General features: G+C 42.9%; 1 protein-coding gene across 1 annotated transcript in view; it reads left to right on the top strand.

Moving 5' to 3' along the window:
• Positions 1 to 12,589, top strand: part of CAB39 (calcium binding protein 39) — a 73,028-nt gene that overhangs the window by 46,715 nt on the left and 13,724 nt on the right. The window contains exons 3-5 of the mRNA XM_054571648.1: positions 3,339 to 3,503; positions 5,625 to 5,743; positions 11,648 to 11,816. Of these exons, the coding sequence (XP_054427623.1) occupies positions 3,339 to 3,503; positions 5,625 to 5,743; positions 11,648 to 11,816 (453 nt within the window). The remainder of the gene's footprint in view (positions 1 to 3,338; positions 3,504 to 5,624; positions 5,744 to 11,647; positions 11,817 to 12,589) is intronic.

The following is a 12,589-nucleotide window of genomic DNA, read 5'->3' as shown; positions in this document are numbered from 1 at the left end:
TCAGTGGATTGAGTGCCAGCCTGTGAACCAAAGGGTCACTGGTTCGATTCCCAGTCAGGGCACATGTCTGGGTTGTGGGTCACTTCTCCAGCAGGGGGCACAAGAAAGGCAACCACACATTGATGTTTCTCTCCCTCTCTTTCTCCCTCCCTTCCCCTCTGTCTAAAATAAATAAATAAACTCTTTTTTTTTTTTTTTAAAGCTTGAATATGATTTGGAAATAGTTGTATGTGTAAGTGGTTGAGCAGCCATGCCCAATGATTATTAGTAAGTAGATTGTTACTGAAAAGAACGTGGTGATTCAAAGGCATAATGATAGGCTTCCTTCATGGTTATTTCCTTTTTAGCATTATGGTTAATTATTGAGGCCATGGGAAACATACCGGTCATATTTTCAGATGATACAAACAGGAGAGTGATAGCCAGTACAATGGATGTCCTTCCAAGTCCAGAAATACCTGTACATTGTTGAATGATGGGCTGTTAATGAGATTAAATAAAATAGTGGGAAGAGTTAAAGCCTTCATTGCACTGTCATACAGAGATCTGGCTTTAAATGAATTTATGATATAATTGCAAAAATTCTTAAAGATCGCCTTGGGCTACGTTAACATTTGGAACATTTCGAGGAACGTGGGGTCTGATGTCTTCGGCATCATTCCATTTTGACTAGGGTTGGACCGGGAGCCCTGTCTTCCTCGGGAGGGTGGTAAAGAAGCTGAGAGGTTTCCAGGGGAAGACTACTCAGGGCAGATGAGCAGGCTGTCTTCAAAGGGGAGCCTTTCTGTGGAAGAGCCGCTAGGGCACTGCCCAGTCTGCGGCGCAGCCCCAGGGCTCGCACAGACGCTAGAGCGAGGCAGTGTTTGTCTCAAGAAATATTCTGACAGCTCCCTGGTTCTGGAATCTGCGAACACTGCAGACACTGAAACTACTTAGGGTGAAGCAGGTGATCATTTAGTAAGGATATTAGAAGGTTGTAGAAGGGAGCATCATGGGACTAGGTGATTCTTTAGCTGCCAGTAATTGCTTACACCCTGCAATCTGTGCTAACCAGTCTCCTTGAAGTAGATTTCTGTTTACAAATACCGCGGTTTATATAGCTTTGTATAGCCTTTATGTTTGCACATATCTTTAGCATCCTACTTGAATCTCCTTTGTTATTAGCTGTAAGTCTTGTTTTGTTTTTTTAGTGGTTCCTGTAGGACTTAATAGCATATAACTTTAACTTACTACAGTCTCAGAAATATTATTCTGCTGCCTATGTAAGAACCTTACTACATTCTATTACCCACCTTTGAATTGTTGTCACACATTGTTGTTCTACGTGTGTCATAAGCTCAGAATACATAATTATTTATGCTTTAAATAGCCAGATGTCTTTTAAAGACTTTTTTTAATGATAAGGGGGATGTCTTTTATATTTACCCGCATTGCTATCTTCAGTGCTCTTCATTCCTTTCTGTATGTGCAGATTTTCATCTTGAATTTTTTTCCTTCCGTCTGTAGGACTTCCTTAAACATTTGCTACAGTGCAGGTCGACGGGTGACAATCTTCCAGCTTTTCTGTCTCAACAACTCTTTAGTCAGCTTTGTTTTTGGAATGATATTTTCACTAGGTATAGAATTCTAAGAGGACAGTTTACTTTGTCTTTTTCCAGAACTTTAATGATGGTCCTCTGCTATCTTCTGACTTCATTCTATCAAGAAGTCTGTTGTAATTCTTTGATTTTTTTACCCTCTGGTTGCTTTTAAATTTTTCTCTTCACTGAATTAAAACAATTTTATTATTCCACACTTCGGTGTAGTGTTCTCTGTTTCTTGTTCTTAGTTTTTTAATTTATTGGCTCCACGGGATTATCGTTTTCACCAAATCTGATAATTTTTTAGCCATTACATCTTCATTTATTTTGTCTCTCCTCCCCCTCCTTTGGGGGCTGCGGCCACACGCGTGTGACGCTGCTGACAGTCGCCCTCCGACGTGCTGATGTGCTCTCTCCCTCACCCCACCCCTGCTCCGTGTTTCATTTTGGATTGTTTTTATTGCTTTATCTTTAAACTCATTAACGATTTCTTCTGCAATGTCTAATCTGCTGTTAATTCTATCCAGTGTAATTTTTATTTCAAACATTGTGTTTTATTTCTAGGTGTTGATTTGGGTCTTTTTTAAAAAATGTTTTTCCTACCTTTATTTAACCGGTTCGTTTTTTTCCTGAACACAGTGACTATAGTTATAGTAATTTTTAACGTCCTTGTTAATTAATTCTGTCACTTGTGTCACTTGCAGGGCTCTTTCTGTTGATTGCTTTCCCTCCTCGTTATTCACTGAGATGAAACCCTTTGAAATCTCCGCTCTCTGCCCTGTGAGCAGGAGCTTGTCCTCAGGTCGACGGGAACAGGAACCGTTTGCAGCCCTTGCGAGCCCAGCGCCCTTTCCCTGGCCTGGGACACTCCCCTCGCAGGCTCGTGCCCCTCAGGCCGGGCTCAGCTGGGGAAGCAGCGCCCCTGCAGCTCTCCCACCCCCCTCTCCCACTCGTCTCCGGGAGCCCTCTCCTCGCTGCTGCTCCGCCTGCCCGCACGGCGCAGCGCTGTTGGGCGGTTCATTTAATTCGCGTCCCTTCTCTCAGGGATCACTCTCCTGTGCTGCCTGAAGTTCAAGGCTTAGAATTTGTTGTTTCAGAATGTTCTTCTACTCTTTAGTCTTTTTTCATGGGGAAAGGTAAAATCTGGCCCCTGTTCCTCCATTTTGGGCAGAAGTGGAAGCTCTTTAGTGACCTTTTATTTATCACCGACATTTTACCTTCACAGTCAAAGCCCCGTTCAGCTTCATTCTCCGCTGTCACTCCCTTCTTTTCTCTGCACCTTTTTTTGACAGACCCTGTGCTTCACTCCCACCCCTCCATTCCTGGCTCTTGCCAATTCTTGCCGCTCAGTCCCGCTCGCCCCAGTGCTTACTTACCATTGCCTCCAGTCCGCGGGTCAGTTCCGGTGCCTCTTTCATGTTGTTTTCCTCCCATTTGGTGCAGAATTGAACCTTTCCTCCCTGTTCTGTTTCTGTCATAATATGATTTTCAGTGTTCAGGGGTACATGCTGCAAATCTGCCAAGCCTCTGTGCTGGTTTGCATGTGTGTTGGTTTCCAGGTGTGTGTACATACATGCAGTGGTAAGCTTCTGAGGGTGGCTTTGGGGTTTGCCCACTTTTGTGTCTTGACATAGGCCCGTGGGTTTATAATACATAGCAAAGGTTTATTTAACAGATGTGGGTGTTGTGCTATGTATGTGTTTGGTTTTTTTGTGTTTTTTTTTAATGAATTGTTTTTCTCCCCTCCCCCAAAATCAGGCCACAGAAGAAGTTTCCAAAAATCTGGTTGCCATGAAAGAAATTCTCTATGGCACAAATGAAAAAGAGCCACAGACGGAAGCAGTGGCACAGCTCGCTCAAGAGCTATACAATAGCGGGCTCCTGAGCACCCTGGTAGCGGACCTGCAGCTCATTGACTTTGAGGTAACAAATCGGTTTCTGAGTTTTCACCAACAGCCCCCTATTCACAGCCCTTTTCCATGTGCTCTGTCCCTTAGAGCAGCTGGAGACTCAGTTGGCTCTTGGCTCCGGGTGGCAGACCTGTAAGCATGCCCAGGCTGCCTCCTCGCTAGCAGAGCCAGGCAGGCGCTCAGCGTCCCAGACTCGGGCCAGGTCTTCTCCCCCTGTTTCACCACATCGTACAGGAGGTTTCTCAGGTATCCGTCATGCCCTTCAATGCACAGCTGCTCTTTTACATAACTCATTGCTCCTTGGTTCTCAAGGAATAAGCACTCAAAAGACGCCTGTAGAATGTTAGCATGCTAGAGGTAGGTGGTATCTCCAAGAACGTCCAGGGCTTTTTTTTGTTTGTTTGGTTTTTGTTTTTATCTGTTGAGAATTCATTACAGCAGAGATCCTATGTGTTTTGCTTGGCACTGTTTATACATGTTTAAATTAGAATGTCATTTAAGTAGTAGGATATTTTATACACAATTTTGAATTTCTGGCTTCTCCTGAAAGTTTTGACGCTGGTAACATTAGGCCTATAGTCCTACATGGTCTCTCAGCTGGAGCAGAGGAGCAAGCCCCTCCGACACAGGAGATCACACTTGGGTGTGTGGCCACAGCGCAGCCTGCTTTTCTGCCTTAGGACCCGCTTTACCCATTCGCAGCCCCTGCCTGGCACTGGGAGGCATATGAGATTGTTTCCCAAGCTTATACAGCCTCATCGTGCCATATTAAATATTTAGTTAGTGTAACAGTGAGAATAATGGTTCTTGATCCCAGTCTGAGAAATAAATACATACATGCTAGTGAGGAGCTCTAGTGTGGTTCTGATCCTCTGAGTCTTTATTGTGGGTGTGCCTCAAGGCCCGGCGTCTGTCATCCTCCGTGATGCGATGTCTGTGCGGGTACAGGAAAAACCAGGGGAGTCGGTGGCAGAATATAGCCAGATTCAGTTTTGGAGAGAGATCTGAGGATGGAGTTCATAGTTTACTCAAATGTAACATTGATAATAGAATAAAAATTTATTTCTATCCTGTAGAGCAAGTAGGGCTATTTTCCATTTATATAGCTGATTTCATCTATTTTTAATAGTGTATCAAATTTTAACAACAGTTGTTTTGGTTTTTTTTTGCCTCTGCAATGTTGGGAATGAGCTGAACATCCAGTTCCTTCTCCTTTGTCCACCCACCCCATTCCCAAGCCTGGTCAGTGAAGTTAATAACACTCATTTGGGACTCTAGAGACACAAATTTGAAAGAAGTGGGTGCCCTTGAGGCTGGTTCTTAGAGATGCTATTACAACTCCTGACCCAGCGTAGGCCACAGGGTGACCTCTGGCATTGGAAAGCTGTTGTTCACTCCGTCTCCTGCAGGTTTGTCAGCCTCTGAACAAGTAGCCATTCTGAAACATCTCTTGGCATCCAGTGCTGCATTTGTTACTTTCTTATGCAGTGTTTAAGGTTCACTTTACAGTGGTAATGTCCATCTATTTTGTTTAGTCAAATACAGTGGCGTGATTCTGACCTGAACTGCTGCATCATGTGATATTTAGCACCTTCATTGTTAATCTATGTAAAGTTTTTCCCGGGTAGGCCTAGTTTAATCAGGGCATGTATCTACTTACCATTAAAGCTCAGCTTCTTATCGAATTCTTTCATTTTTATTAGTAGTGTACAGTTTCTCCTTACATCACAATAAAAGATGAGTTTTTGTATTGTTTATAGCACAAGTATCCTGTTTAGGCTATCTGTTCCATTTGGGTGGGAATCAGATCCCTGAACATTGTAAAATATATAGCAAGATTTTGTTTTTCATATCTGAGCAATATTCTGAGAGTTGAAAATGGCTGAAATTGTATGTAGTGAGATTTCACTTTGTCAACACATTGCTCAGGTTGAAAATAGTGCACTGTTAAAACTTAGAATTTGAAATTATAAAGAAATAAAATAATAAAATTTAATGTCTGTGAATGTTTTATGGTCATATATTTGGTCATAATTATAAATATGCAATGCCTTGATTTGAGTCCAACTGGGAGGGTGGATAGGCTTTTTGATGTTTAGTCGGGTAAATGTTTTAATGATTGTATTCCTAATAGGGCAAAAAAGATGTGGCTCAAATCTTCAACAATATTCTCAGAAGACAAATTGGTACAAGGACTCCTACCGTTGAATACATCTGCACCCAACAGAATATTTTGTTCATGTTATTGAAAGGGTATGTACAATGTAATAAAATTTATATTCTCAGTTGAAAAATAAAAAGGAAAGATGGTCTTGGGCAAAAACAGGATGTTGAATATGGGAAAGCGTTCTCTATGGTTCACTCGGCTTATTTTTTAGTAGCTTTTGAACAAATTTCCCTCCTTAAAATTCAGCCTGTGAACTAAACTGAATTTGAAAATGCCCATGCAAGTGTAAAGGTAGGGGAATCGTAATAATGTAAGCTTTTAAATCATGCGTGACTGAAGGAAAAAAGTCCTCTGTGGTCTTATTTCTGTTCTCTAAGATTTAAAAAGTTCAAGGGAATGAAATGTCAGTTAAATCACATACTTGGAAGACATCTTTCAATAGACATGCACACTGTAAGGCAGTAAAAGCTGCCTAGTAAATGGAGCATGGATGTTACCGAGCTTAACTTTGGTCAGTCTACAGAGAACTTGTCCATGAAGTAGTATCCTTTGCTTTTTTCCTGTCTATCCACTCAATAACCAACTCAGTTCCTGCTGGACTAAGCAGGCATTTATGTCTGGGTAGTTTGTTAGTTTTAAAAAAAATCAAAAAAGCCTAAAAACTTAAACTTCAAAACAAAACAAATCCTCTTCCTCATCGCTGAGCCTCCCTGACTGGCAAAGCAACCCCCGTTGTTTGGCGCCGGAGCTGTCCCTCAGCCCTGGGTGCGGTGTGTGTCCGTGTGCCCCGCTTTGGCGGGGACTGTTAAATGGGCAGGCGGGCAGGCGTTGGACTGGCGTGGCTGTCGGTGTGAATCGGCTCGCTCCCCTGCCCCTAACTTCACAGCTTGCCTCGCTCTGATTCTTGTCTCTGGCTTAACGCTTCCCCCAAGTTTAGACTTGCTGAGGCAAAGCATGAGTCAGTGCATGTGCTGGATGCCAGCGTTCTGTTTCCTTTGTTCTGTTTCTAACTATCTGTTGCTTCTTCAGATACTACCATACAGTGCTTTTGGCATCTAATTTTTTTGTTGTTGTGTCAATCCCAGAGCAGTCTGAAATTTTGGTATTCTTCAGGCAGCTTCCAAGAACCTTTGTGTATTTTGAAAGCCAGTGATTTCCTTTTTCATAGAAAGCCATCATTATTAAAATCTATAAAGTAGTTATTTCTGCCTACATTTTCCACTTTAGAGTAGCTAGGGGTATGATAGGAACATTGTTAAACACCATGTAAGTTAGAATATTAAGATACAATTCAAAGAGGAAGTTGAAAGCTCTCATTCATCCATCCGTCCATCCGAGCTAGCCAGAGCCGAAAAACCTGCGCTGGCAACCAGAGGAGACACGCAGAGTCTCATGATACTGGGGCTGGGGCCCAGCAGAACCCATCCGCCCACCCTTTGTAGCCTTTACTGCGCGTAGGTCCATCAGACTGCAGAGAGTAATATAAAAAACCCTCTCCTACCCACCCAGCGTCACTGGTTATTGAACTGTGTCATTCTTGTTCCATGTGTTCCTTCCTCCTCGCACAACATCACCTCAGTTTGCTTCCATGGTGAGTAGATCATGCATCTGAGGATTTTTTTTTTTTTTTTTTACATAATCACAATGCCATTTACAAACCTAACATTATCCAGTGTTCTGTGTTTAGATTTCCCTGGTTTTTCACCAAAAAAAAAAGTCATTTTGTTGATTTGTTTAAATCAGGCTCCAAACAAAGCCCCAACACTGAATTTGGTTGATATGATGCTTTTCTTCTTCTTCTTTTTTTAAATTTATTGATTTGTGTGAGAGAGAGAGAGAGAGAGAGAGGAAGAGAGAGGAAAAAAACAAACATTGATTTGTTATTCCACTTATTTATGCATTCATTGGTTGGTTCTTATAGGTGCCCTGACCTGGGATCGGACCCACAACCTTGGCTTATTGGGTCACTGCTCTAATCAGCTGAGCTACCTGGCCAGGGGGGTTGATATGATTCTTAACTCTCTTTTCATATATAATAGTTCCAGCCCCCTTTTTAAAAATATACCATTTATTTGTTAAAGCAACTGGATTTTTTTTTTTTTTTTTTTTGCATTTGTGGGAAAAATCACGCATTTGAAATATGCATCCCTATAATTTCATTTAACCTGATCTTTATCCTCTATCCTAAATTGGTGATCAGGTCATGATGAACTCAAGGGGTTTTTTGTTTGTTTGGTTTTTTTGTTGTTGTTATTGAGTTTGTTTCACAATCATAGTTTATTTTTTTTAAATATTCAAGTCTTCTTACCAGACCCCAAAAATCTTTAAAAAGGAAGATTTCCTCGTCTATAAAAACAGACTTTTGGTCTTGGCCAGTGTGGCTCAGTGGATGGAATGTCAACCCATATGGAAGGGTCATGGGTTCGATTCCCGGTCAGGGCACATGCCTGCGTTGTGGGTTTGTTCCCCAGTCCTGGTGCATGTGATCAGGACGCAACCATTCGATGCTTCTCTCTCGCATTAGTGTTTCTCTCTCTCCCCTCCACCTTCTCTAAAAGCAATGAAAAAAATGTTCTCAAGTGAAGATTAAAAAATAAAGCAGGGAGTGAGGCTTAAAAAAAAAGGCAGGTTTATAATTATAAAAAGATACAACATTTTGGGCATATAACATTATTGCTCACTTTTCAGTCATATAGAGAAGGGGCCTGATAACTGTCCCTCTGGAGACACTAATAACAATGATGATAATGATCATTATTACAATTACAGCAATAGTAATAAAAGCTAACATTAGCCCTTACTATGAGGCAGGCTCTGCGATAAAGATAACCTCATTTCATCCTCAAAATCTAGGGATAAGTTCTGTGAATATCCCCATTCTGCAAATAAGGAACCGGGGCCCAGAAATATGAAGAAACCCAAGTTTACACAGATCATACACTTGAAGCATTTAGTTTGTAGGACAGCCATGACAAAATACCACAGACTTGGTAGCTTAAAAAACAGACATTTATTTTCTCAGTCCTGGATCACAAAGTCCAAGACCAGGTGTCGGCAGGCTTGGTCTCTTCTGAGGCCTCTCATCTTGGTTTGCAGATGGCTGCCTTCTTGCTGTGACCCCGCGTGAACTTCTCTTGTGGCCATGCATCCCTGGCACTTGTGAACTGAAGGATTGGGTTTTTTTTTTTTTTAATATATACTTAATGTGTTTCAATCCATTCCAGTTATCATGTTCAAATTTTATGTCCAAACCGCCATCTTGGGCCATTGAGAGCTCCTCCCCGTCAGGTGGGCTCCTGTGTCCTTCAAGCCAGACCCCATCAGTCTTCGATTGCTTCTGTGCTCTCTGGCACACGATGTCCCTTGCTGCTTTGGTATGGGGTCCTTCCTCGGACCTGCAGCTAGCTGTTTCTTCAAGCAGCCCTGTGAACTGCCTTCTAAGATTTGTATACTTTTGTTGACCAGTTAGTTTAGACTACTTTCATAGACGTGATCCTCCACTCAGGCTTTAACTACTTTGACGTTCATACTTGGGGAGTCGTGCTGCCACCGTTAGTTTGCATTTGAAAGTACTCCCCTTGCTGGTGCAGGGCTGAGTCTGGAGGCAGTGTGGGCTCTGGCTATTTAAATGTTAATGTGCTCTCCACTCCAGTGCTAACAGGTTGTACAGCATAACTGTTTGCCTTGTAATCATTGGTTTATGGTTTACTCGTGTAAGATAAGCTTGACTAGCCACCATCAAAACCTGTCCAACTTGTTGAACCAAACTGTCTTACCCTTGTCTTTCTAGTCTCCTTATTAAAGATCAGCAAGATAAATTGTATGATTGGCCATTTTGTGAGCATTTTAATCACCTGAGAGCCAGTAAGCATCTAGCAGCCTTATTATAAGTGATACAAAGCAATGTAGTTTTGATCTTGTTGAGGATCTGTGATGAACCTTTGTACAGCAAAAAGATACTACTACTAGATAACAATTAGTACTCTAGGATTTCAGGGGATAATAGGTGACTTTGGTCAATAAGGCAAGGGTTGGTAGATGGAACTTCAGGGTGAAGTTCCAGATGGTTTACAATTTGCACAAAGAAGAAAGTAGGTACAGGGGCAGAAATGAACGTAGTGATTGACAACAATAATGAGATGATCAGGTTGCCTTATGCAGAGTGGGAGAGGATGCTGTGCCACAGGAGTAGCTCTGATGAGGGAAAGCCTAGACATGAAGCCCAGAAACTTGCCTTTATTTGATTAGCAAGAGGAAAGCATTGTAAACTCCTAGGCTGGAAACGTTGTTATTATTACTTGTGTGTTGGGTGCATTTGTAAGGACAGAGCTTTAACATGGGTGCCGGGTAGGGACACTGCATTTCTCTAGGTGGTAGTTAACCCAGCGGTGGGAGCAGATGGCAGGAACTGAAACAGAGATACCCCAAGAAGCATTTAAAAAGGACTGGTGGCCTTGGAGATGGGAAGGCTGGGCGCAGATAAAGAAGGGGAGGTTGGAATTGTGTTGTCCAGTACAATATCTACTAACCACATGTAATTATATATAAATTTCAAATTAATTTAAATTTTATTTAAATAACTAAGGGATTAATTTAAAATTTAATCCCTTAGTTACTTTAGCCAAATTGCAAGTGCTCAGTGGCCACATGTGGCTGATAGCTACCGTAACAGACAGCAGAGATAGGAAAACAATTCCACTCTCACAGAACATTCTCTCAGACCTGTCTCAGACTCGGGTATCTGAAACAAAACAGTGATGCCAGCTTAGAGAAATGAGGGGGCAGGGGTGGCAGCCTGTTTTGTGGAGGAGGGTGAGACTTGATTTTGACATGTGCAGTTTATGGTAGACCTTTAACTGAAGTTGTCCAGAGACAACAGGAAATGCCTAGGTGTAGTTCAGGTGTAGACGTGAGCGGGGAATGTTGAGGAGTCATGGCGGAAGCCAGGAGACTGGGCATTCACTAGCAGCCAGGAGAAACTGAGGAAAGACCTCAGCCAGACAAAAAAAAAAGCAAGAACAGGCAGAAGGGTAGAGAGAAGAACTGGGGGAGCTTTCTCTTTGAGAGAGAGATGTGAAGGTCAGCACCCGCAGAATGCTAGATGGTAGGATCTGTTAGAAGAAAAGGCTGAATTGTCCAAGAGAGGTCTCAGCTAGTAGGATGTTGGGAAGTGGAATTTGATTGCAAGGGACTGGAGGAGATTGAGGGGAAAGACATTACACCCGTGCATGCAGCTTGAGAGGAAGTAGAGAAGAGCGATATGTTCACACAGCGCGGCAGAGCCAGCCCCAGGACCCGGTGCACAGCGGCAGGGAAAAGCCTGCGGGCAGGGGGGAAATGGGGTTTTCTTTCGGAGCCCAGGAAGGGGAGACACTAGAGCCGCTGAGGTGGGTGTAGAAGAGGGCCGCGGAGGGCGTCTCCCGTGCCCTGTGGGCCCGCTTGATGGAGTATCTCAGGACCAGGCTTCCTGCTCCGCGGGGTTCACATATCGCTGAGAGTCTTGAAAGGACTGCTTTGAGTATTGGATTGAAACAATGAAATGTAAATCTTATGTATGTGGTAGAGCTGTTTAGATACTATGGATTTAGGAAGCTGTTTTGTTTGTTTCATACTGTTTTTCAATTCAGCTTTTGGGTTTTCTGATGGTGTTGAGCACCACACATGTAAAACAAATCCCTCTTGGGGGCTGTGGCCCTAAATACTTCTCTTCAAATTTTTTAGCTTGAATGATGACCGTTTATTCACACAATGACTCTCGGGCCTGTGATCGTTCTTTGGGGTGAAGCAGTCGCCGCCAGCGACTTCAGGGCACAGTGTGCGTGTGTCCTGAAGAGGAACTCGCCCTAAGCACATGCTCTGCTCTGAGAGGCGCCACGCCACCCGCTCTGCCCCCTCAGTTAGGGTGCAGCCAGCACTTCCTGTTCTGAAAAGTTGAACCGTTTGGTGTTGGAGTTTTAAAAGAACAATCATGTTTGTTTTTCTTTTTGCAGGTATGAATCTCCAGAAATAGCTCTGAATTGTGGAATAATGTTACGAGAGTGCATCAGACATGAACCACTTGCAAAAATCATTCTGTGGTCAGAACAGTTTTATGATTTCTTCCGATATGTTGAAATGTCAACATTTGACATAGCTTCAGATGCATTTGCCACATTCAAGGTAACATATAAAAACCAAGGAATTTTAAATACACTTACAATTCAGATTTACAGGTGTGCCTTTCCGAAACCTCCACCCTCCTAGCCTATGCACTGCTGCCCCCTAGAGGGAAGAGAGAAGACAGTTTATATACAGCGTGGGGGGAAGTAGGTTTACCAATACAGTGAGGACACGCAACACAGTTTATTCTTGTCGTAGTATAATTGATTATTGTATTATTTTCCATATGAACAACTGTAAACCTGCTTTTTCTCACTCCTGTATACATCTGTGTGACTTAGGGGTACGAATAGAGTCGCAGCTTTAAAAGGGTGGAAAAGTTAGATTCTATCTTTTTTGTCTTTCTAAAAGACAGACAAAAGTATCCTTTTCTGTTAAATACTCACCAAGCGCAGGCTGTAGCTGTAACAGCCGGGGCTTTCTCCTGTGCTGGGCACCCTGCCGTAGCCTCTTTGGTCGAGCACCAGATGAAGTAGCTCGCTTCTCTTCGGGCCCTGGGGGACAGCGGGCTCGCGCCTCCCGCCCGAGCCCATGCCCGGGCTTGTTGAGTCAGTGCAAGGCGTGGGGTGGGCCGAAGCACCCGCACGATTCAGAGTGTCGTGTAGCCTCCCTCACCCATCCGCCTTATCTCCCTGTTGTATATTTCTCTAAATAAAATACCTGTATGATAGGATACCACTGTATAACATGCACATTTTTGTTGTGAATTGCAACATTCTGTGCTGTTTGCTTAGCTGTATAAATAAAGCAGTAATCTTTCATTAGTGGTTTTC

This window comes from Pteronotus mesoamericanus, unplaced genomic scaffold, assembly GCF_021234165.1.
Source record: "Pteronotus mesoamericanus isolate MK-2021 breed Mesoamerican mustached bat unplaced genomic scaffold, CSHL_Meso_final contig_1018, whole genome shotgun sequence".
Classification (NCBI taxonomy): Eukaryota; Metazoa; Chordata; class Mammalia; order Chiroptera; family Mormoopidae; genus Pteronotus; species Pteronotus mesoamericanus.
This window is presented reverse-complemented; position numbering and strand designations above follow the sequence as displayed.